This window comes from Camelus ferus, chromosome 31 (assembly GCF_009834535.1).
Source record: "Camelus ferus isolate YT-003-E chromosome 31, BCGSAC_Cfer_1.0, whole genome shotgun sequence".
NCBI classification, from domain to species: domain Eukaryota; kingdom Metazoa; phylum Chordata; class Mammalia; order Artiodactyla; family Camelidae; genus Camelus; species Camelus ferus.
The window spans coordinates 10984433-11006927 of record NC_045726.1 but is presented as its reverse complement, the minus strand read 5'-3'; the positions used below and the strand labels follow the sequence as shown (position 1 = coordinate 11006927).

The 22495-nt window shown below is 43.8% G+C and overlaps 1 protein-coding gene across 1 annotated transcript in view; it reads right to left on the bottom strand.

Annotated features, from left to right (window-relative positions):
• Positions 1–14007: 14007 nt before the first annotated feature.
• ADRA1A (adrenoceptor alpha 1A) overlaps positions 14008–22495 on the bottom strand; it is a 97410-nt gene continuing 88922 nt past the window's right edge. Inside the window, exon 3 of the mRNA XM_032471056.1 lies at positions 14008–14252. Within this exon, the coding sequence (XP_032326947.1) occupies positions 14224–14252 (29 nt within the window). The 3' untranslated portion in view covers positions 14008–14223. The remainder of the gene's footprint in view (positions 14253–22495) is intronic.

Below are 22495 nucleotides of genomic sequence, written 5' to 3'. Positions count from 1 at the left end.
ATACTGAAAAAAAGCCTGGAAGGGTGGGCTGGCACAGTTCATTGTCAGAGAGAAAACACATTTTTTAAAAAAATTAATGGACTTAATTTTTGAGAGTTTTTTTTTTTTTTTTACATTTTTTAATTGGGTTATAGTCATTTTACAATGTTGTGTCAAATTCCAGTGTAGAGCACAATTTTTCAGTTGTACATTAACATATATATATTCATTGTCACATTTTGTTTTTTGCTGTGAGCTACCACAAGATCTTGTATATATTTCCCTGCGCTACAGAGCATAACCTTGTTTATCTGTTGTGCATATGCCTGTCAGTATCTACAAATTTTGAAATTCCACTCTGTCCCTTCCCACCCCCCACCCCCTTGGCAACCACAAGTTTGTATTCTATGTCTATGAGTCTGTTTCTGTTTTGTATTTCTGTTTTTTTTTTTTTTTAGATTCCACATATGAGAGATCTCATATGGTATTTTTCTTTCTCTTTCTGGCTTACTTCACTTAGAATGACATTCTCCAGGGATATCCATGTTGCTGCAAATGGTGTTGTCATTTTTTATGGCTGTATAGTATTCCATTGTATAAATATACCACATCTTCTTTATCCAGTCATCTGTTGATGGACATTTAGGCTGTTTCCATGTCTTGGCTATTGTAAATAGTGCTGCTATGAATGTTGGGGTGCAGGTGTCTTTTTGACATAGAGTTTCTTCTGGATATATGCCCAGGAGCAGGATTCCTGGGTCATATGGTAAGTCTATTCCTAGTCTTTTGAGGAATCTCCATACTGTTTTCCACAGTGGCTGCACCGAACTGCATTCCCACCAGCAGTGTAGGGGGTTTAATTTATAGAAAAATGAGCAGAATGCACAGAATTCCTGTATGTCCATTCACCCCACACACCATTTTCCTATTATTAACATTTTCCATTAGTGTGGTACATTTGCTACAACTGATTAGCCAATGTTAATACTTTATTATTAAGTGAAATCCATAGTTTTCATCAGGGTTCACTTTTTGTGTTTAGATTCTACAAGTTTTGACAAGTGTATAAGGTCATGTGTCCATTATTATGGTATCATACAGAATAGTTTCAATACCCCCAAATCTCCTGTGTTCCACTGTTCCTCCCTCTCTCCTTCCCCCATATCCCTGGCAATTACTCATCTTTTTACTATCTCAATAGTTTTGCCTGTTCCAGAATGTCAAAGAGTTGGAATCATAGAGCAACCAAATCATGCAGCCATTCAGACTGGCTTCTTTCCCTTAGCAGTATGCATTTAAGTTTCTTCCATGTCTTTTTGTGGCTTGATCACCCATTTCTTTTCTTTTTTTAATTGAAGTATAGTCAGTTTACAATGTTGTGTCAATTTCTAGTGTATGGCATAATAGGATAGCTCATTTATTTCAACTGCTAAATCCTATTTCATTATCTGGATGTACCACAGTTTGTTTATTCATTCATCTATTAGAGGACATCTTGGTTGATTCCAAGTTTTGGCAGTTATAAACAAAGATGCTATAAACATTCATGCGCAGATTTTTGTGTAGACATATTTTCAGCTCATTTGGGTAAATACTAAGGAGTGTGATGACTAGATTGTATAGTAAGAGTATGTTTAGCTTTGTAAGAAATCACCAAACTGTCTTCCAGAGTGATTGTACCATTGTGATTTCCACCACAAATGAATGAAATTTCCTTTTGCTTCACATCTTTGCCAGCATTTGGTGTTTTAGTGTTTTGGATTTTGGCCATTCTAATAGGTGTGTTAGTGCTAGCTCACTGATCTAATTTACAATTCATTAATGGCACATGATGTTTAGCATCTTTTCATTATTTGCCATCAATATGTTTTCCTTGGTGAGGTATCTGTTGCCCATTTCTTAATTGGGTGCTTGTTTTCTTACTGTTGAGTAACATTTCTTTGTATATTTTGGATACCACCCTTTGTCAGATATGTGTTTTGCAAATATTTTCTTCCAGCCTGTGACTTACTTCATTTTCTGAACAATGTCTTTTGCAGAGCAGAAATTTTAAAATTTCATGAAGTCAAATTATCAATCCTTTTCTTTCAGAGTTTGGGCTTTTCGTATTCTATCTAAAAAGTCATCACCAAACCCAAGGTCACCTAGATTTTGTCCTATGTTATTTCCTGGGAGTTTTATAGCTTTGTGCTTTACATTTAGGTCTATAATCCATTTAAGGTAGTTTTTGTGAAAGATGTAAGGACTGTGTCTTTTTTTTTTTTTTGCACCTGCAAGTCCGGTATTTTCATCACCATTTGTTGAAAAGACCATCTTTTCTTTATTGAATTACCTTTGCTATTTTGTCAAAGATCAGTTGACTATAATTATGTGGGCCTATTTCTGGGCTCTCTGTTGTTTCACAAATACTGTTTGTTCTTCCACAAATACTGTGCAGTCTTGATCACTGTAGCTTTTAGCAAATCTTACAGTCAAGCAGTGTCAGTCCTCCAACTTTGCTCTTCTCCTTTAATGTTGAGTTGGCCATTTTGGGTCTGTTGTCTCTCCATATAAAATTGAGAATCAATTCATCAATATTCACAAAATAGCCTTCTGGGATTTTGACTGGGATTGCTTTGAATCTATAGATAAAGTTGGGAAGAATTGACCCTTTGACAATAGTGAGTCTTTCTATTCATCAACATAGAATGTGTCTCCAATTATTTAGTTCCTTTTAGATTTCTTTCACCAGAGTTTTGCAGTTTCTTACACAGACCTCATATATGTATATACGTATATATATTTTTAAAAATTATACCTATGATCTTGTTTACATATGTATTTTAGAATTACACCCAAGTACTTTTTTGGTGCTGATATAAATTCTACTGTATTTGTAATTTCAAATTCCAGTTGTTCATTGCCGTTAACCAACTCATTTCTAACAGATCATGAGCGCACAGGAGGATGAGACCAGACACCTTTTCTCTTATCTATTAAGTTGTTGTCAAGAAAACATATTTTCTGGCAGCTTAGCTAAGAACATGTGTCAGAGTTTTATTTTAATCTTGCTGCAAAGGAAAATGCTAATTAATATATTCTAAGAATTCACTTTCAGGAGACACATTTGAAGGAAAAGAGAATGGTTAGCTAATCATTGTTAAACTATACACAAAAAGCTACACTATATAAAAAGAAAGGAATATTTGCCCAAAGACTTTATTGTCCCAGCGGGCAGAGTGTGAGAGGGCACGGGCGTACGATTAATGATTACACTGAGATGAACCTGGACTTTCCCTGCACCCAGGGACGCGTGACCTCTAGACTTGACTGACAGCCAGTGCAAAGCATGGTTTCCCAGAACAAGTTTTAATCCCATTAAAGTTTATCAGAAAATTGCTCAAGCATTTGATCAGAAATTTCTTTTCAAAATGAGTTAGAATTACATCACACAAAAAGGTTCCGCCCCAGGCTGGGCTTAGGACAATTTTTCTTCTATGTTGCTTTTCAGTCTTTTTGGAGCCAGGCAGCTGTCTCGGAGTACCTTTCTCTCTCTGATATCTCTTCCTCTTTTCTCTTCCTTCGTATTTCCTTCCGTGTCTCTGACCTCTTCCTCAAGTTTCAGCTTCATGCTGGTGGGATTCCATCCAATAACTACACTGTAGTAACAAGAAAAGTAGCTGTGAATTCCTGTAGAGTGGTTACCATCTAACAGATGTTCTAAATACTACACATATATTTACTAATTGAATCTCTCCAAGAGACGTTTGAAGTAGGTACAGCACAGAACCTATTTTAGTTGAGGAAACTAAGGCACAGAGAGGTTAAGTAGCTTGCCTAATGTCACACAGCTAATAAGTGGTAGATGTGAGCACAGACGGATGGGAGCTTTTGCTCCTCACCACTCTGCTATAGAGAGTAGCATCTATCAGACCAACTTTTCTCTCTTTAGATAGCACTTCGCACCTGAGCAAAGTTAAAAAAGAAAGGTGGGAATGAGAGGGATGGAAAAACCATTGGTCCACATGAAAATATATATACCTGTTTTAGTCTGCTCTGGCTGGTATAACAAAATATAACAGACTGGTGCGTTAAACCACAGAAATTTGTTTCTTACAGTTCTGGAGGTGAAGGTCCGAGATCAAGGTGCTGGCTGATTCGGTTCCTGGTTTGTAGACAGCTGCCTTCTTGCTGTGTCTTCACATGACCTCTTCTGTGTGCACCAGAGAGAGAAAGAGAGCTCTAGTCTCCTCCTCTTCTTGTGAGGGCACTAATCTCGTTATGGGGGCCCCATCCTCATAACCTCCTCTAACCCCAGTTCCCCAGCACTTCCTAATACCATCACATCAGGGACCAGGGCATCAATGTATGATCTGGGGGGAACACGCATTCAATTCATAACAACACGGTCACCTATAATGCATGGGAATACTATACATGCATAAGTTAACAATGGTTATCTGTGTGGTAGGACCACAGGGGGCCAGAGGGGATGTGTTTTTGCATATTTGTAATTTTTTTCATGAGAAATTTACCTTTTATATAAGGGAACACATGCTGTTACTATAAGATGTGGACCTTACAGTTGAACAGTAACCTCCAAATATGTTTCTCCCCCAGTTCTGCATTGAGGTATGAAACATTCTCTGTGAAATCCAGGATAAGGAATTTACAACAAACATCATCCTTTAAAATAGGTGAAGTGACATGGTGGCATTCAAATGCACACTGAGCCTGGGCTCTGTCCTTTCTGGATGTGACAGGCCAACTGAGCCAAGCTTTCAGCGGAGGCAGGGGACGCTTCCTTCACACACACGAGCGTCACTGTTGAATGCCTGTGCCATCCATCATTCCGAGTTCACTCTGGGTCATACACAGAGCATCCTTCTTCTATTAAAGGCCAAGCAGAAGAGGCTTCTGGGAATTAGCAATTAAGAGCAGCATAAATCAAGCTGGAACACTGCCCACAATTTCAACCATTTGTTCAGACGCTTTCCTGACTTCCCATCTTCTCTGCATTTTCTAAATTCCATTTTTTTTGTTAACATAGGACTCAATTATAGAGGGCTGCTTTATCTTTCTTTTGTGAATGTAATAAACTAAAAGAGAAAAAAGCTATAGAGTGAAGGAAGCTACGTTAGGAGCCTACGTAGATCTAAAGAGAAAGGAAAGTAATGAGGAAGTTTTCAGAGAGAACAATGGCCCAGAGATGATGGAAATTACAGGCCATCATGTTCCCCAACGCCGGCAATCTCTCTATGGCATTACTGGCATTATCATAAAGGTTATTAATTTTTCTAAACACTAAACTCTAAATGTATTAACTCAAGTGTACAGAAAGCAAAAGCCCAAATAACCATTTAAATAACAGAAAAATACCACTCAGCTCTGCGGACAAAACTCAATCCAAACAATTTTGAGATCTTAACCTTTTGTGTCTTGTGTCCAATAATTTAATGTAAGAACTTGGGTTTCGGGCTAACATGAGAAAAACTGAAGGCCATAATTCTCAATCATCTCTATGCTTTAAAGTCCTCTGTTAATGCTTTAGTAACAAATACATTTCTCCTTGGGCAAACTGCACCCCCTCACCCCCATCCCGCCTCTAAGAAAAGAACAAATCTAAGTGTTCCATCAGTAGCTTTGGAACTGCATTAATGTAGAATTTAGATATCTTTGTAATGAAGAGTCCCACTGCGTGGGGAACTGGAGTTTGCAGGTTCCTCTTCTCCAAAGTGGGGTCTTCGTGTAAAGTAAAAAGAACAAGAAAATAATAACTGATTCTCATTTCTTAGAGAATCAGACCCGGTCTCCTTGCCTGGCTTTATGTATCTGACCAGCTTTTTTCTACCTCTCAGTTCATAATTTCTGCCCCATCTCAGCAAATATGCCCGCCGTTCAGAAGGTATACTGTGCTCAAAAGTGGATGAAAAAATGAATGAGGTGTGTATCTTCTTCTCAAAGAGCTTAGAGTCTAGCGAGGAGGTATGAAAAGGTAGAAAGAAGTGTAGAAGAAGGATTGTGGAGGTTCAAGAGGAGACTTGAGTGTTTAGAGTGCGCAAGGAGTCAAAGATAAATCACCGAAGAAAACATGACCTGGAGATGTTTGGATATTTCATCATGAGTCCCCAGCCACCCAGCTACAAGGCATGTCATCTCATGCTAGACACAATATCTTGTGTTTATTTGTGAACTTCATGCTAGCTAGAAAACAGTCCTTTTACAAATCCTTTTTTAAAATCATGAAATATAATACATACACAGAAGAGTGTACAAAGCATAAATATACAGCTTAGTGCATTATTGAGGAGTGAACGTCTGTGTAATTACCATCCAGGATAAGAAATAGAATATTCCTAGTGGCCCAAAGCCCCGTTCTAGATGATTGTATTAGTCAGAGTTCCCCAGAGAAACAGAATCAGTAAGATATGTATTCATACATACATGGAGAGAGTGGAGAGGGGGGTACTTTGTTTTGCAATTGAATCCTTGGAACTGCATTAATGTAGAACTTAGATATTTTCGTAATGAAGAGTGCCGAACCCAGCGTGGGTGTTCACTATCTAGTCAATGAAAGAAAACTGAAAAATGGTATACCGAGTGACTACTGCTTTTAGAGGCAGCTCCATCCCATCTTTACTTGTTATTTCACTCCCGCTCACAGCCTGCAGAAAGAAGAAGGAAGGCGTTGGCAAGGTTGCATGGCATCACGAGACGTGTAACACCCCCATTCTGCTCCACATAATTAAGTGCTCCAGGTGGGAGCCCGAGACTGAAAGAACTTGACAGCAGCACATTTTGTGGACTGTCGTTTTATATGTGCTTCATCTATTCACAGCATCAGAGTTAAGTCCTGGAAGCAAAATTTGATCACATTTTAGCTTTAACAAAAGCATATCAGATAAAAGCTTCCTGGACATGAAAATTGATCCAGAAGCTGAATATATCAACCCCTCTCTAGCTGCATATTTAAGAATAAAATTCAGTCAGCACCCTAGTGGAGCGATTTCAGGGCCAAGGGCAGTCCACACACCTGGAATTTTGGTAAACACTGAGTTCAGATGGATATCTTCTCTTTATTGGTTAAGTCAACAGAAAACGTTTCATCATGGGGCTTATGAAATCCTCCTGCAAAAGAAAGGAGAGGGGACATCTTCCTGAACATGCGGTTGGAGAGCAAAGTCTGAACAACCCACTGCAGAAATAGAAGAACGTTTTAGGGCATCGTTTGCATAACAGGATGCAGGAGGATGCGGTGTCAGTGATGAAGGGATAGCAATTTATAAAGGGAGAATGTGCTGCCGTGAATATGTAAGATGAAATGAGAAGGGAGTTGGGCAAATTAAGGAACCACTGCAAGGCAGTCAAACATGCAAGAGCTGAACTGCCGTCCACACCGAAGGCAGTAAACTGCACGGTGGGCAGAAAACAATGGAACCACCGAAGTGAAGAACCAGTGTCATAATCTCTTCTGATCTGCAGAGGGAAAGTACAAGGGCTATTAACCAAGATGATGTGGGAGTGGGTAACTGTGGAAAAGACAGAAAAGAGAGAGCCAGCCTCAGAATTTCACATATTCCCAAGGAGGAAACAAGACAATCAAAATGGAAGCAATAATCAAGGATCTGCTTGAACCAGCCATCCTGAGTGTGTGCCAAGGGGGGCGTGTTCGCCATGTTCTAGGAGGGAGCAGTGAAAAGGCTTCCTTCCTCTCCTTGGTGCTCTCACTTCTGGAACAGTGATCTGTGAGGAGGTACAAGGAAATGAGGTTTACATTCTGAGGATTAAATGTGGTGCCTTGGAACAAGAAATGCATAATAGATAGGGAATGTAGCTTTTCTGGAAGGGTCCAGGTCAGTGGCTTCTTGTTACCTTTAAACTGGTGCAGCGTTGGTCTGTTTGACCAGCAGCTGTGAATTTTAAGAAATCTGTGTTAGGCAGGGTTCTCCTGAGAAGCAGAACCAATAAGACAGGATACATGCTATGTACACACAGATATGGATACAAATACCCATGTATGCATACACACATACATGTGTGTAGACACACACATACCTTCATATATATACACATGTACACACATACATATATATGCATGGACATAATTGGCTCATGCAATGGTGGAAGCTGACAAGTCCCAAGATCTGTAGGGTGAGAGAGCAGAATGGAGACCCAGGAGAGCCAATGTGTAATTCTAATCCAAGTCTGAAGACCTGAGAACCAGGAGAGCTGGGGTTGGTCCTGATACAGGACAGTGAATGTGGAGGGCCATGTCCCAGGTCTTGGTTGAGTCCCTGGGATGAGCCCCGCCAAGTGTGGGTCCTTGGCTCCGCGGAGGAAAGAATTAAAGAGTGAGCCACAGTTGAGTAAAGGCAGATTTATTCAGAGAGAGCTGTACTCTGTAGACAGAGTGCAGGCTGTTTCCAAAGGCAACAGAAAGGCCATGAGGTGTGCGGGTGGTTGGTTCTTTTGGGCTTGGTAACTTCACATGCTAACAAGTGTGAAGATTATTCCAGCTATCTGGGGGAAGGGGTTGAGATTCCCAGGAGTTGGGCCACCACCCACTTCTTGACCTTTTATGATCAGCCTCGGATCGTCATGGCGCTTTGGGAGCGTCATTTACCAAGTGAATATATTACAATGAGCGAAGGAAGCTCAAGGACTACGGGAAGTCAAGTCTCCGCCATCTGGGGCCTCAAGGCCTCCTGGGGGTTGAATCTTCCATCATTCTGTGTCACTCCTTGAATGGCTGTGCCCTGTCCCCTTTTTTCTGTCTCATTCTGACAGGCCGACAGGCTGATAGACTTGAGATCCAGGAAGAGCCGATGTTTCAGTTTGAGTCTGAAGGCGGGGAAAAGCCGGTGTCCTAGTTTGAGAACAGACAGGGAGGAAGAATTACTCGTGAGAGGATTGGCCTATTTGTTTGATTTCCGGCCTTCAACTGATTGGACCCATGTTCGGGAGGACAATGTGCTGAACTCAGTCTGCTGATTTAAATGTTAATCTCATCTCAGAACACCCTCACAGACACACCCAGAATAATGCACGGCAGGCACCCTGTGGCCCAGTCACGTTGACACATAAAATGACCCATGGCAGAAAGAGCCCTTGCCTGGTTCTGATCACATATGCCAATTTTTAATGTCTTTTATGTTCTGTGGTTGGGGGAGGGGCAGAGCGAATGTGGACTAGACCAGAAACTCAGAACCCCGGTCTCTTCTATGTCTCATCGGGAAGGGACCCCAGAGACAGAAATTAGCACCATCCCCAAGGAAAAGCATCTCTTTGAGAATCAAATCACAAAAACCTACCTGCCACCCACACCTGAGGCAGGCGGGTCCTGACTGATGGAGATTGCTTCTGGGAGGTGGGGGAACGAGCTCCTAACAAAGCAGCAAATTTCTGTGTCAATCAAACATTACTCACATGGACTCGTGCTTCTTAATCTTGACTGTATACAGGAAATCCTGGAAGAGCTTTAAAAATATGTGGATGCTTGCATTCCACCTAGAAATTCTGAATTAATTAGTCCAGATATGGCCAGGGCGTTGGGATTTAAAATAAAATATATACAATGGTATTCACTTTTTTTGCCCCCATGTACCTTTCTCACTTCGAGTTTAAACACATGCCTAGACTCTTGTAACACCCACCAGGATCAGGATCCAGAACAGTCCTAACAGTCCCCCCCCACCCCCCGCCAAATTTCCTTGGTTTGTCTTTTGACCTCCACCTCCATCCCCAGCCCCAGACTCTGGAAACCACTGACCTCAGTCCCTGCAGTCTCCCCAACCCCCTTCTAAGAATGTCATTTAAATGGAATTATATACATGCCATCATTGGAGCTTTGGGAGTTTAAAAAGATTTCCAGGTGATTCTAACCTGTTGCCAAGGTTGAGAACCACCGGCATTCTTTGTAGCTTATTCCTTCCGTAAGTGTGAGGGCTGCTTCCTTTTTGACTGAATGAGCAGTAATATTGGGTAGAGACCCAAGAACATTCCAACAGGAGATCTAGAAAGGCGACCGATGTGTAAAGAAGATAAATCATTTTTAAAGGAAAACAGGTGAGGCAAATTATTGGAAAGCTACTCCAGATAAAAATATCCTAAAATGGGATTGTTCTTAGTGCTTAAAAATAGGGAACAAGACTTTCTTGGCAAAGAGCAGCCTCAGATGACATGCAAGAACTCGACCTCCTCTAATGGCCATGCTTGAGGGTTTGCACACAGGGAAGGAAATAAGACACCATTCATTCAGTCCAAATGAGTAAATGATGATTGCTGCCAGATGTCCCTAGGCAAAAACAAAATTTCAAGCAAATGATGAAATCTGTTTCTTTTTGTGGCACTTCTTTGTCAGATCATCACTGAACTGGGTCTCTTAACAACAGCTTAATTCTAATTAAGGTGCCATCTACCATGGTGCCAATTCACCGTGGGGGAAGTCTCAGGACACTTATGGGTCTACATTGCATTCTTGTGGGTCAGGGGCTTGCCTGGAGGAATGACAGCCTCCATCTTCTTTTATGAGCTGGTTGTGAGGATAGGATTGCCTTCCTTCCTTGGACCATGGCCCCTTCCTCCCATCCCCTCAGTGGCAATTCCCCATCCTCTGGCGGCCCCAGGATGGGTACCTGGATACAGACGAGAGTGCAGGGTAATTTCGAGGAAGCCCCCGGAGCCCATCAGTGTCTACAGAGCCACATGCAAATGCATTTTTGGGGCCAGATTTATGGTTGAATGTTCTCTAATGGAAGTAGAAACCTCTCTGGGTAATGCTAGGAGGCCAGGAATAAGAAAACTAAGCTTCATAATTTCATTTAACTGCCTCTTTTGGTTTTGTGGGATGTCTGCGGGGAGTGAGTGATATTGCAGTGGTTCACCTAAAAATAGCCAGACTGCAGACCTGAGACTGGGGAAGGTATCCTTCTGGCAACAGAGATACTAGTCTGTCGACAATAGAATAAGTCACGCACACAGTTTTACAGAAAACAATTTGTGTCTTTCACCAAAAGGTTTCAGGGTTGGGAGCCTATTCATTCTGTAAAGGTCCTGACTTCCTGTCCTGGGACTCTAAGGTCAAAGGACTGTTATATCGAATTATTGTTGCTTCATTAGGAAATAAAATTCCTTCTTTTCTCTGTGTGAGTCTCTCATTGGATTGAAGTTCAGGTTGAATGATTTTTTAATACATTTACTTTTAAATGCTCATAATGAGCAAATGCTGGGCAATGAATTAATAATTGAAATGGTGGCATCAATGGGATTGGCTGCGCAGCCATCCACGTTGTCAATGGTAGGCTTGGGCAGGTAGAGATTTCGCTCGGCAACAGGTCCTTTTGAAGTTTTGTGCAGAAATCTCTTAGCGGATTGCAAGATGTTAGCATACCTCTTCATGAAATGCAAGGAGAGGCCCTTCCCAGTTGTTTAAACAGCTCAAAATTAACAAGTCAAACAAACAATGATCCAACGGATCAACAAACCAACCAGACAAATCCTGTACTCACACATTTCCAACATGCATCAAATGAAAAGTCTAAATAGTGGAGAACATTTCTGGGAGGGAAGATTTACAGGGAGCAACTCCAAGCGATAAAAAGCTTTTCGTACTGTATCTTCTTTTAAAGAAGTTTTATTTATCATAAATTTTGCACTCGTTACAAAAATCTAAGCAGTACGGGCATGCATGAAACAAAAGTATTCATAATCCTCCCCGATGAGCACATTGTAGAGAGTAGACAGTGGAAGACACATCTATATTTGGACTCAGCAGTATCATGTCAAGGGATCTATTTTTCAGAAACAACGTCACTATTATGTAAAGACATATGGACACAAGGTGGTTTGTTGCAGACTTGCTTATAGTAGAGAAACAGTGGAGGCAACCTAGATGCCCATTTGTGGGGGAGTTGCTGGAGAAGTCATGTGCCCTTAAAAGTGGCCAAAGTAGATGCAGATGCCCTGAGTCACCCCAGGTATGCTATTCATTCCAGATCTATCACTAAATGCGAAAGCAAGACGCAGTCCTTTTGAACAGCAGGACTCCTGTTTCATTTTTAAACGGTGTGCAGACATGTCCCTGTGTGTGCATCTGTATACACTTTGGGGTCAGGAAAGAGAGGTGGTGAATGGAAATTTGGGGGGCTGAGATTGGCTGGGAGGAGGAAGCATGGGGGAAATAGATGACTTGTGCCTTGGCATTTTATGTATATATATATATATATATATAAACTATATATAGAGAGAGACAGATAGAGACAGAGACAGGCAGACAGACTGAGAGGGAGAGGAAGATTTAATACAAAGAATTACATTGGTTCCCTTGATTACGGAGGCTGAGAGGCCCCACAATCTGCTGTCTGTGAGCTGGAGACCCAGGATCGCTGGTGCTGCCCTTCAGTCTTATTCTGAAGTCTTGAGGACCCAGGGAGCCTCTGGTGTACGTGGCAGCCAGAGCATCAGAGAAAAATCAATGTTCAGGTCAAGCAGTCAGGCAGAGACAGTGAACTCCCCCTTCCTCGGCCTTTTTGTTCGAGTCAGGCCCTCAGTGGATTGGATGAGACCCGTCAAAATGCCAGTCTTTTCAGAAAAGGCCCTAACCCTAACCCCCGACCCTCCTTGCTCCGAGCCCTGCCTCCATGGGCCGCTGGGTCTAAGGGGCTTCTCTTCGGTTAGGATGGCTTGTCCCAACTCCCCTCTCTGACTTACCTGACTGGGGTCTTTGGCCAGGTGTCCGTTCTGTAAGTCCATCTGACTTTGCTGTTCCCGAGCCTTCAAGGAGGGACCCGCTCCAGGACACCATTAAGCGTGGTGCTTTGGGGGCAGGGATTTTGGTCTTAGACATAGAGTTTGAGTCCCACCGGTTCCCTCTGGCAGGTATGTAACCTCGGTCAGCTGTTTAGCATCTTTAGTTTTCTGTCTCCCCAGTGGTAAGAGGAGAAGACCATAAGAGGTCACAGCGCCGTTGTACAGGTCACATGGCACAGAGCACTTTAAGTCCTACACCTCCCCCAGCTCACCATCCTGAGCCTATAAAATGCGATTATATAAACTTTCATACACTGACTTACTTTCTGGAAACATTATCCCCTGGCAATGTCAACCCTTTCCTCCCTGAGCTGTGTCTGAGGGTTTCCCCGGGCACTGACGTGGCAGTGTCTAGAATCAGTGCTCCATCTTCCCCGCCTCCTGCCTCCACGCTGATGCCTTTTAGACCCATCTTTTGCTGGGAAGCCCCATCTCTGTTTGTGACCAAAGGGGACACCCCACACTCCAGCTTTGGACAGCTTACGTGCCTTTCCAATTTCCTTGGAGCACAACCGTGGCCAAGCTGCGACTCCATGCATGGCCTGATCGAAGGTTCTGGGCTAAAGGAAGTGCTGAGAATAAACTACAAGGGTGAACAGAAACAGTTGCTGTTAGAGACAGCAGGCCAGCCTGCCCTTCCTGATCCCAGCAGGTCTGGTGGTGGTGGGCCTACGTCTGACTCACCTCCCCGGCCCAGAGCCCCCCTAGCTGCCCCAGGACGACTGATGGATGGAGACCCGGTCCCTCAGGAGGACACCTTGACCTCACTCCACCCTCATGGCAGATAAAACAGCCACAATGGAGATTTCTCAAAGTGTGGTGTATAATATTATTTTTGCTGTTGTTGTTCCTATAAATGATATATTTTTATACATTACTTCTTAAAAAATTTTTTTTTATTGAAGTATAGTCTGTTTACAATGGCATTTAGTTTCTGGTGTACAGCATAGTAATTCAGTTATACAGATATGTATATATTCCTTTTCATATTCTTTTTCATTTTTAGGCTATTACAAGGTATTGAATCTAGTTCCCTGGCTACATAGTAGGACCTTGCTGTTTATCTATTTTATATATAGTAGTTAGTACATTGTGAACTCCCAGTTTATCCCTCCCTCCTCCTTTCCCCTTTGGTAACCGTAAGTTTGTTTTCTATGTCTGTGAGCCTGTTTCTGTTCTGTAAATAAGTTCATTTGTCTCATTTTTTTTTTTTTTTTAGATTCCACATGTAAGTGATGTCGTATGGTATTTTTCTTTCCCTTTCTGGCTTACTTCACTTAGTAAGATGATCTCCAGGTCCATCCGTGTTGCTGCAAAGCATGTTACTTCTTCTAAGCAAATACTCCTGCAAGACACCACCAGTCCAGTGTGCTTTGCACCAATTTCCACGCAGATCTTTTCATAATCTTTCCTCCTGGAGAGACCACGTCTACATCTTCCTCCCGCTGCGTTCCAGGCTCAGGACCTCACTGCTGGTGAGCAAATGCCTGGACAAAAGGACACACACACCCCCGAAGGGCAAACCATTATTTCCAAGGATTGAGAAGTCAACATGAAAGTTAAGGAAAACCTTTTCGGAGTTCACAGAAGCAGGCATGGTTTTGCTTTAGATAACTCAAGTGACCTCACTGAATAGAACACTTAAGTATATGAGCCCGAAGCACCTGCGCTGAGTTACTTTCTGATGATAAGGGCACTGACAGCGATGTCTGCATAACTAAACAGATCTCACAAAGCAGTTGGAGAACAAAGAGCAGCTCTGTCTTAAAGACAATTTAGTGCTTCACCCTGAAGTGTTGAAACTACTTGCAACATTCCAAATGCCAGCTTGAGGGCTTCCATGATCTAGAGTGCCATTGTATGCTGACGAAGCCTCTGGCCCCCAGGGAAGGAGGGACACTCAGACGCTGAGTGGTATATCCTTTGCGGCATGACCTTCACAACAGTCCCGAGAGATGAGGATCAGGAGTCAGTCGCCGTTTACAGAGGACGAGCTTGAGGTTCAGAGAAGCTAAGCGAAGGCTACCCAGCCGTTTAGTAGCTGAGCTACAAGCAGTTTCCAGAACTTTTGAGTCCTAATCTCAAGGTCCACATCATAAATACTCTGAACCAAGTCTTCCTCGTACTGCTCCTGGGTTCATGCGTTGGCCTCCAGGGGGCCTTTTGCGGGGTTCCACAGGTATCACCTCATTTTGGCTGCCTGAGTTCTGTAATAAATGAGGGATGGAACGAGGAGGAAGACATCGGGTCTGAAGTCCCAAATGGGTTGGCTCATAGGTCAGTGTGCAATGAGCCAGGTTTGCTCACAGTCACGGCAGCGTTACAGGCATCCCTGTAGGTGCCGACCCTTGTGACATTTAGAGCATGGAGGAGCCAAGGAGAACCCCAAGAGGAGGCTACAGAAAGAGGCTGAGCCCCGAACACTCAGTTTCTTGATCCAGATGCTCTACGCGCTCCTGCAGCCAAGGAGGATGGGGATGGAGGGAGACCAGGACTATTACTAACAGACATCCATTAGGGATGTCTCCAAGTGAAGTCAGGAAAAGAGGTCCCGCCACTACACAGACCTTAATGTTGGTGTTTTCCTTGTCCAAACCATTCTGTTAATGCCAGATAAATCTTTCTGAAGCACCATTGTTTTTAAGGCAGAATTTTTCTAAATACCAAATGTGCATGTCTTCCCTTTGGTCTTACAAGCCCAGATCTCTCCTAGATCCCTCCCTGCCTCTCCCACCAACGTACCACTGATTTCCAAGGGAGACTCTCTTCTCCAGGCAGGTCAGGCATTCTGACCCTGCTCCCCACAGACTCTGCTCATGCTCACGTTCACATATTTGCTCATTTATTTACCCCACATGAGATGACCTCCTCCCACCTTCTCTGTCTGGCAGAGTTTTCCTAACTGACTAATCCTGGATGACGACCGAGCTCCCTGATGAGACTCCCCTGGTGGTTCCAGCTTACACTAATCTATCCCTTATCTCATAGCTTTTTCTGTCCTTCTACCTAGTTCTCTAGGCATCAGGTCACATTTATCCTATTTTTTGTTTTGTTTTGTGTCACTATGGGTACCTGAGCTGAATTACTTTAACGCAAAATCCATCTCACGCTTTTTTGATATCCCCCCAAAGTGGCCATTTGTCATGTTTGGCTGTCTGGTAATTGAATCAATTCTCTTCTTATGGGAGAAACCCAAATTATGTGTGTCTTGGTGGAGGAGAATTTCCCTCCAATGGGATCCGAAGAGGCCGGAAACTCTGTCACTGCTTCCCTTCACGCCTGGCAGACAGATGCGGACACGTAACCTAAGCTGAACCAGTGTGGAACTTTGAATTTGCAGAGTACTGCAGAGATGCAGGTTGAAAAAAAAACCAGAGCTGACAAATTGTTCAAGGGGACAATGGTGGCCTTGCCAGTCTAGCACAGGGATGGTTATTCACTGGAAACTGCTGGTGGTGGCAATGGAGGAATCAGAGCCAGGAATAGTGTCCTCGCCTGATAAATTCTGTGTCATGAACTCATCTACGTTCCTGTCCGAACTCCCTTCGTGGATCCTTCTCATTTTCTTAGCCTGGTTCTCCAGCCTTCCTGTCAATTCTCTGAGCTTGTCGATAGCCTTTTGATACATTTCAAGCTCGTGGGAGCTGGTTTCCGTTGCTTGCAGTCAGGAATTCTGTCTGCCACACTTGGTATTGTCTAGCACATGCCGAGCTCAGTTCAGTTGTACTGACTGCGCTTAGACCTGAGTAAAATGGTCTAGCCCTGTATTCGGGGGTCAGGTTGTGCAGGGCACCAAAACAGGCTGAAGAGTCTGCAAACCAAGGTTGTTTGAACCATGGACTTGCAATCATTTGAAAAGCAAGAGACTCAGCTAATTCACTCAAGTTCTCAAGTTGTTTGAAGTAGCTTTTTTCTAGAGTTGATAGCATGACTGGGAACATATAGACGTATGCTGCACATCTGAACCCTGGTACCAGACTCGCCTACGAGAGAATCAGGCAGTTGCCGATAGAAGGGTGCTGATTACTTAGCTTCAGAAACTCACATTGCATCTTTGAATATGAGGATGGGACTTGGGGATCTGGAGGGCCCTGTAGCTGGGGGCTGCCCAAGGTCAGGCGTGGGATTTGATTTTTACCCTCCTTCCAAGCTAAGAAGTTAGCCCGTTACTGTTTCGTGGAAACTGGCAGAAGACACAAGTCTCCTGAGTTGGAGACGAAGGACTTTATTGCTCCTAGGACATACTTATCCTAAAAAATGATTTGCTGTTTAGCTGAAATTAAAATTTAACTGGGCTTCCTGTAGCATTATTTGCTAAATCCGGCAAATCCAGGCACAACACACGAGAACGGGTTTGTGTTGGTTGTCGCTCCAAGCCTTGCCTCCAGCTCCACGTGCGCCTGTGTCTGAGCTTCCGGGGCGGCAGGTGCGGCTTCTGCCCGCAACCCTGTAAACAGCCCCTGCTGGGCTTAAGCGGACAGACTGGGGAAGACAGGTGAGCTTTGATAGCACCCTCAGGGACATTTGGGCGGAGCATCTGGGGCATTCCAGGGCACCTAGGACACGGTTTAGGAGGTTGGAGGGATCACCCTGGCCTTATGGAGCACTGATTGCTTCTCAGATGGCTTCAGTCCAAAGCAGTGCACGGGGACCTCGTGCCTGAGTCATGAAACTCTTGTCTTTCCTGCTCTGTTCTAGTGTTTTCTCTCCTAGGTAATCTAGTATCAGTGTTTCTCCTCCAGCCGCAGGCACGACTTGAACATGCCTCTCCCAGGTATGAACGCGACTCCTCACACCTCAATATGCCTAAATTTCCACAGAGTACTGAGCCTGGAGAGGAGAGTCTCTTTTTTCCCTTCCTAAGTATGTATCCTGATGTGACAGGACCCCTCCTGCCTTCTTCCTGAGGACAGCAGGCAGTGATTAAGTCAGCGACTCTCCAATTACCAGCTAACTGGGGGCACGGGTGTTCACTCCAGTGCTGTTTTTGCAAGTAATTAAAAAGAGTGTTACTGAAATGAATTCTAGGAGGAAATTTTTCTGGAAGTGTTATCTACTATCTGGAGAATTTCAAGATCTGAGTCCTCAGGGAGGCCGCCAGCTGCAAGGCCGGATGTGGCCGCAAAAAGAATAATAATTTTCAGTGCCTGGATGCTGGTGTCCACATCTTACTGGTGCTGGTCTCTCATTCACTTCCTCATCAGAAAGTCAAGAAATCAGACTGGATCAGCTCACTCACGGGATTATGAAATTAGTTCGGGGGCTACTTAATGCAGCTGCGTGCAGGAGAGTGTTAACCTGGCGATGTTTGCTTGGGGTACTGGGGGACAGTGTCGTTAAGCAACCATATGTCCAGGGATGCTGCCATTGAAGTACTTTGTCTGGGCTTGAAAATCCCACGTCCTCATGTTGAAATGAGAGAATATTGTTAACCGTAGGTAGCGGATGTGCTTTTATAGCGAAGCCACAGCCAAAGTAAAGCTTTTATTAAAAGTTTTATTATGCACAGTGGAGAGTTTTAAAAGCAATGTTCTAATTTAGGGTAGCATTTGAATATTTTGCATGGCAGCAAGTTTCTCTGCCTTCTTTGCCAAAAAGTGAGCTTTGTTAGAGAGGAAGCAGGACTCTGGCACGCAACAGCTGGGAGACCGTGAGCCAAGCTTGACCTCGCAATGCCTCAGTTTCCTCATCTTTAAAAACAGCCTACTACGTGCTCCAAAAGCTGGCTGTCGAGAGCAGGTTGGGCGGCATGTGTTCAGAGCCTGACACATGAAGGTGTGTGAAGCCACACAATGCTTGTCGTCCTTTGCTTTGCCGCCGGGTCTTTATACTGCTTTGAATTTTGCTTCTTACTGGAGCTGAGGACTCACTGCTTCCCTGGCCTTTCCTGGTTGGAAGAATTTGGAAAAAGCAACCAGGGCAGCGCCTCACACAGCACGGCTGCCCACAGACAGAAACTGCATCCTCCTGCGGGAAGCTCTGTTAGCAATGGCACTGACAGTTCAGTTTCAGTTTCTGGAGGCATCGTGGCAGATTGGTTAAGAGACTGAGCTCTGGGGTCAGAGTACCTGGCTTCAAACTTTAGCTCTGCCGCTTACTGGTGTATAAATTTTACAAACCCCTAAACCCTACTGGGCTTCAATTTCTCTTCTATAAGAGGGGGGAAAGTAATAGAACCTACTATATAGGTTTCTTGGGAGCATTGGATGAGTTTTTATATGTCAAACACTTAGAGCACTGCCTGCCCCTGTAAACAGTAAACAAGTGTTTACTAGTTGCTGCTTCCTGGTCGCAGCAGTTTCTTCAGAACTGGCTCAGGGTAGCAGACGGTGGACACTGGGTCCCTAAGAGACCCGGTCCCAGTCTCAGCTCGTCCACGGGTCCCCTGCACTATGGGCTCTCCTGACGACCTCACCTGCCCCGCCTGGCATCCCCGCAGATTCCTGGTATTTACACGTGTGTTACTTCTCCAGTTTTTAAATAGATGATTCTCTCTGCTGGAGAAGAAGGAATCAGACTGGAAATTGAGTGTCAGTTTTCTCCGCTGTCATCAGTCATCATGACACATTCTCATGGCCGTGGGCCCCTCCCCTGCTCCTTTACACGTTTGATTTGAAGGGAGTTGGTGCACCCCGCTGTGTTCCCTCGCAGTCCTCATAACCTCCTGCTTGCTCTGGGTTTCAGCCTTCAGCAAGTCGTGCTTGCAGATATGAGACCCTGCCTGGCAGTCACCTTTGGTTACTGGCCCCCCGTTCATCTTTAGCAGGTTTCTTTAAACACCAAGCTCTTTATGAAGACGCTTTGCCCTTAAAAGCCTTTTACTACCTGGTTCCCTCCCTCACTTGGGAAACCTGTATTGTCTGACTGCTACGCGCCAAGTCTATGAGCAGGTAAGATGCCCACTGGCCCCGAAAACGGTGCTATCTGTGCTGCTTAACCCCTGCTCCTGGGGGGTCCTAAGGGTCCTGAAGGGGCTTCTCAGGGGCCACCAGGGAGACAGTGGGTGTGCGGTGGGGGGTGTCTGAGTGTTCGGGGTTTTACTCCTCCCATCAGTCCAGAACCTCTCTGCCGTTCTTTGTTCCCCATGTCAGCCTTCTGTGTGGGATTCTGTGCAAAGAGAGGGTTGCACTGGTTTTTTTCTTTTTTTCTTAAATTTGAAAACCATTGACCTAATTTTTTCCACTGAATTTTTTCAGAACGGCTTTGTATAGTGATTCGACCCTTCTGGTCTGTGTTTGGCCAAAGAGATGACAGAGCAATCTGGCCAAGCCATTGGCACCAGCCACATACGGAATCAAACAGAGTGGACCTCTGAAGCTGTCCCCTGGCTGAAAGGCTCACCTTCCGTGTTCCAGAAAGACCCAGCGGCCAAGGCTAGTACTGTTTGTGGTCGTGAGTGTGTAGTGAGGGAAGGAGGAGGTGGAGGTACCACAAATAAATTGACTCCAAAGGCAATCTCAAAAGAGCTCTGAAAATATTTTAAGCAGTGACAACACTGTTGAAATAAGTTTATGGGCCCTAAAAATGCTAGAAGCTCTTTTTTGTAGAACTCAAAATATCAAACAGTAACTTTCCAAAGGGCAGGAGACTGGACTTTGTTTTGTTAACTTTGTGGGGTGTTCTTCAAAGCAAAACCTTACAGATCTAAGATAATCAGAGATCGACCAACTGCTCAATCTCTGACCTATAAAAATGCATCTAATGTAAACCAATCAGAATACCTGGCTCATTCTGCTTTTCTAAACATTTTTAAAGGATCCATATATTTGCATATGCAAAGAGCATTTCTGGAAGATGCTCTAGAATGGAAACTTCATGGGGCAAACCTTTTTTTCCCCTGCTTTGTCCATTAATGAATCACAAGATGATGCCGGGCGTACAACAGATGTTCAATAGATATGCGTTGGCTGGTAAAGGTGCTCCCCTCTGGGGAGCAGGACTGGCGGTTGGTGGAACTACTGCTTTTTGACTTTTACCTACCATGGTACCTATAGGGGGAAGGTGGGAAGATCGTCTACTTCTTCCCTTGTACTTGCACCTTTTCCTACAGCAGAGGAAGAAACATCTGCCCTGGTTCCACTGTTGTCCTTTGCCCTTATGACTGCACCCCCAAACCCACCACATCGAGGAGGAATGCATATTCTGGATGGTTGTTCTTACATTCTTAGTGGGCAGGAGTCCATTCCTTCTTGTCCATTTCCCATCCTCGTTGCGTCATGAACTGGGGAGTCACTTCCAAAAGCAGGCGTGGCCATGATCAGACTCTTAATTTCAGCTTTCCTACCAGAGCCTGGCTCATGGGGCTGGATGGAAGTAGACACTGGAGTTTGTTCTTCAAACCTGGACATTTTAGATTCAAGCAAGTCGGGGTAGGAAAGCTTGAACGGGACCAGAACTCTCTTGGGGATTAATAAACGTTGCACTTAGTTTCCACTTGGCCGTTAGCTTGCTCTATATAGTTCCTGCAGAGGGGAGCTGCAGGTGGCGTGTGGTAGCATTTAGGGACCCAAAGCTCACCCCAATCCCATGACGCTGTAGGGCTTTTATTTATTTAGGCTACCATGTGCATAGATTATCTTTGAAAAGAGTGTATGGATCAGAAGCTAATATCAAAATGAGAAGGGATGATGGCTTTTTTTTGGTCCACCTACACAACAGATTAATTACTTTTCATAAACTCTATTGAAGGCAATTTGTATGTATGAGCAGGAGAGAAAATAATAATTGGCAGGCAGAACAGATCGCTATTAAGAGGCTCTTTGAGAAGACTGGCTCATAGAGTCATTAAATGCTTTGGTTAAGATAAAAATGCAAAGAAGTAGAATTATCACTGAAAAAATTTGGTGTCTGAAACAGATACTGGATGGCGCGAGGAGTCAGTTGCTATATAACGGCTAAAGAGGGACTGTAATTTTGCCGCACGTATTTTGGAAGAGTTGCTCTATGAGGAATTGAGTAAGGATGATCATTTTTGTTATTCTGGGACGGTTTCTGCTCTGCGCCCATATGGACTCGGATTGTATTAATGATGACCGCACCAACAACAGCTATCATCCACTGAATGCTTGCTGCGAAATAAGCACAGAAATTCTTTACCTGAGTTAAGTGCAATGAGGAAGGTGCTGTTTTTCATACCATTTCACACGTGAGGAAGTGAACACATGGGTAGGCTTAAGTCACACACTACTAAGGGGCCGGGTGGGATCCTGTGTCTCCAGAGAGACGGTGTGTCCATCTCTCCTCAACACAAGGTTCAATGACCTCATGCTGATATTAGACACTGGGAGAATTGACACCACAAGAATTGACAAATGCTGTAAATTGTGTGGGGTTTTTTTTTGTTGTTGTTGTTGTTTATTTTTTGCTAAAGATTTACTGACTCATCACTGGATAGTATTCTAACCCAGGTGGTTTGATTCCAGATCATTTTGGCAAAGATGAATGTTTTCATGCCAAATTATCGGTAATAGTACTGTACATTTCCTTATTGTGTGAGCCACTTTCCTTTGGGTATCCTGTCACTTCCAGCCAAATTCGCCCTCATGGATTCCTAGCACTTCCTTATTGTTATGAGGATTAAAGGAGATGATGCATTGGAACTAGTTAGAAGAGGGCGTTCCGGAGGAAATGTTAGCCATGGAGGAATGCCCAGAAGAGATATGGCCCTAACGTCATTGTAACCATCTATATCAAATTATTTCTCTACCTTCATAGGAACAAATGAAGGGCA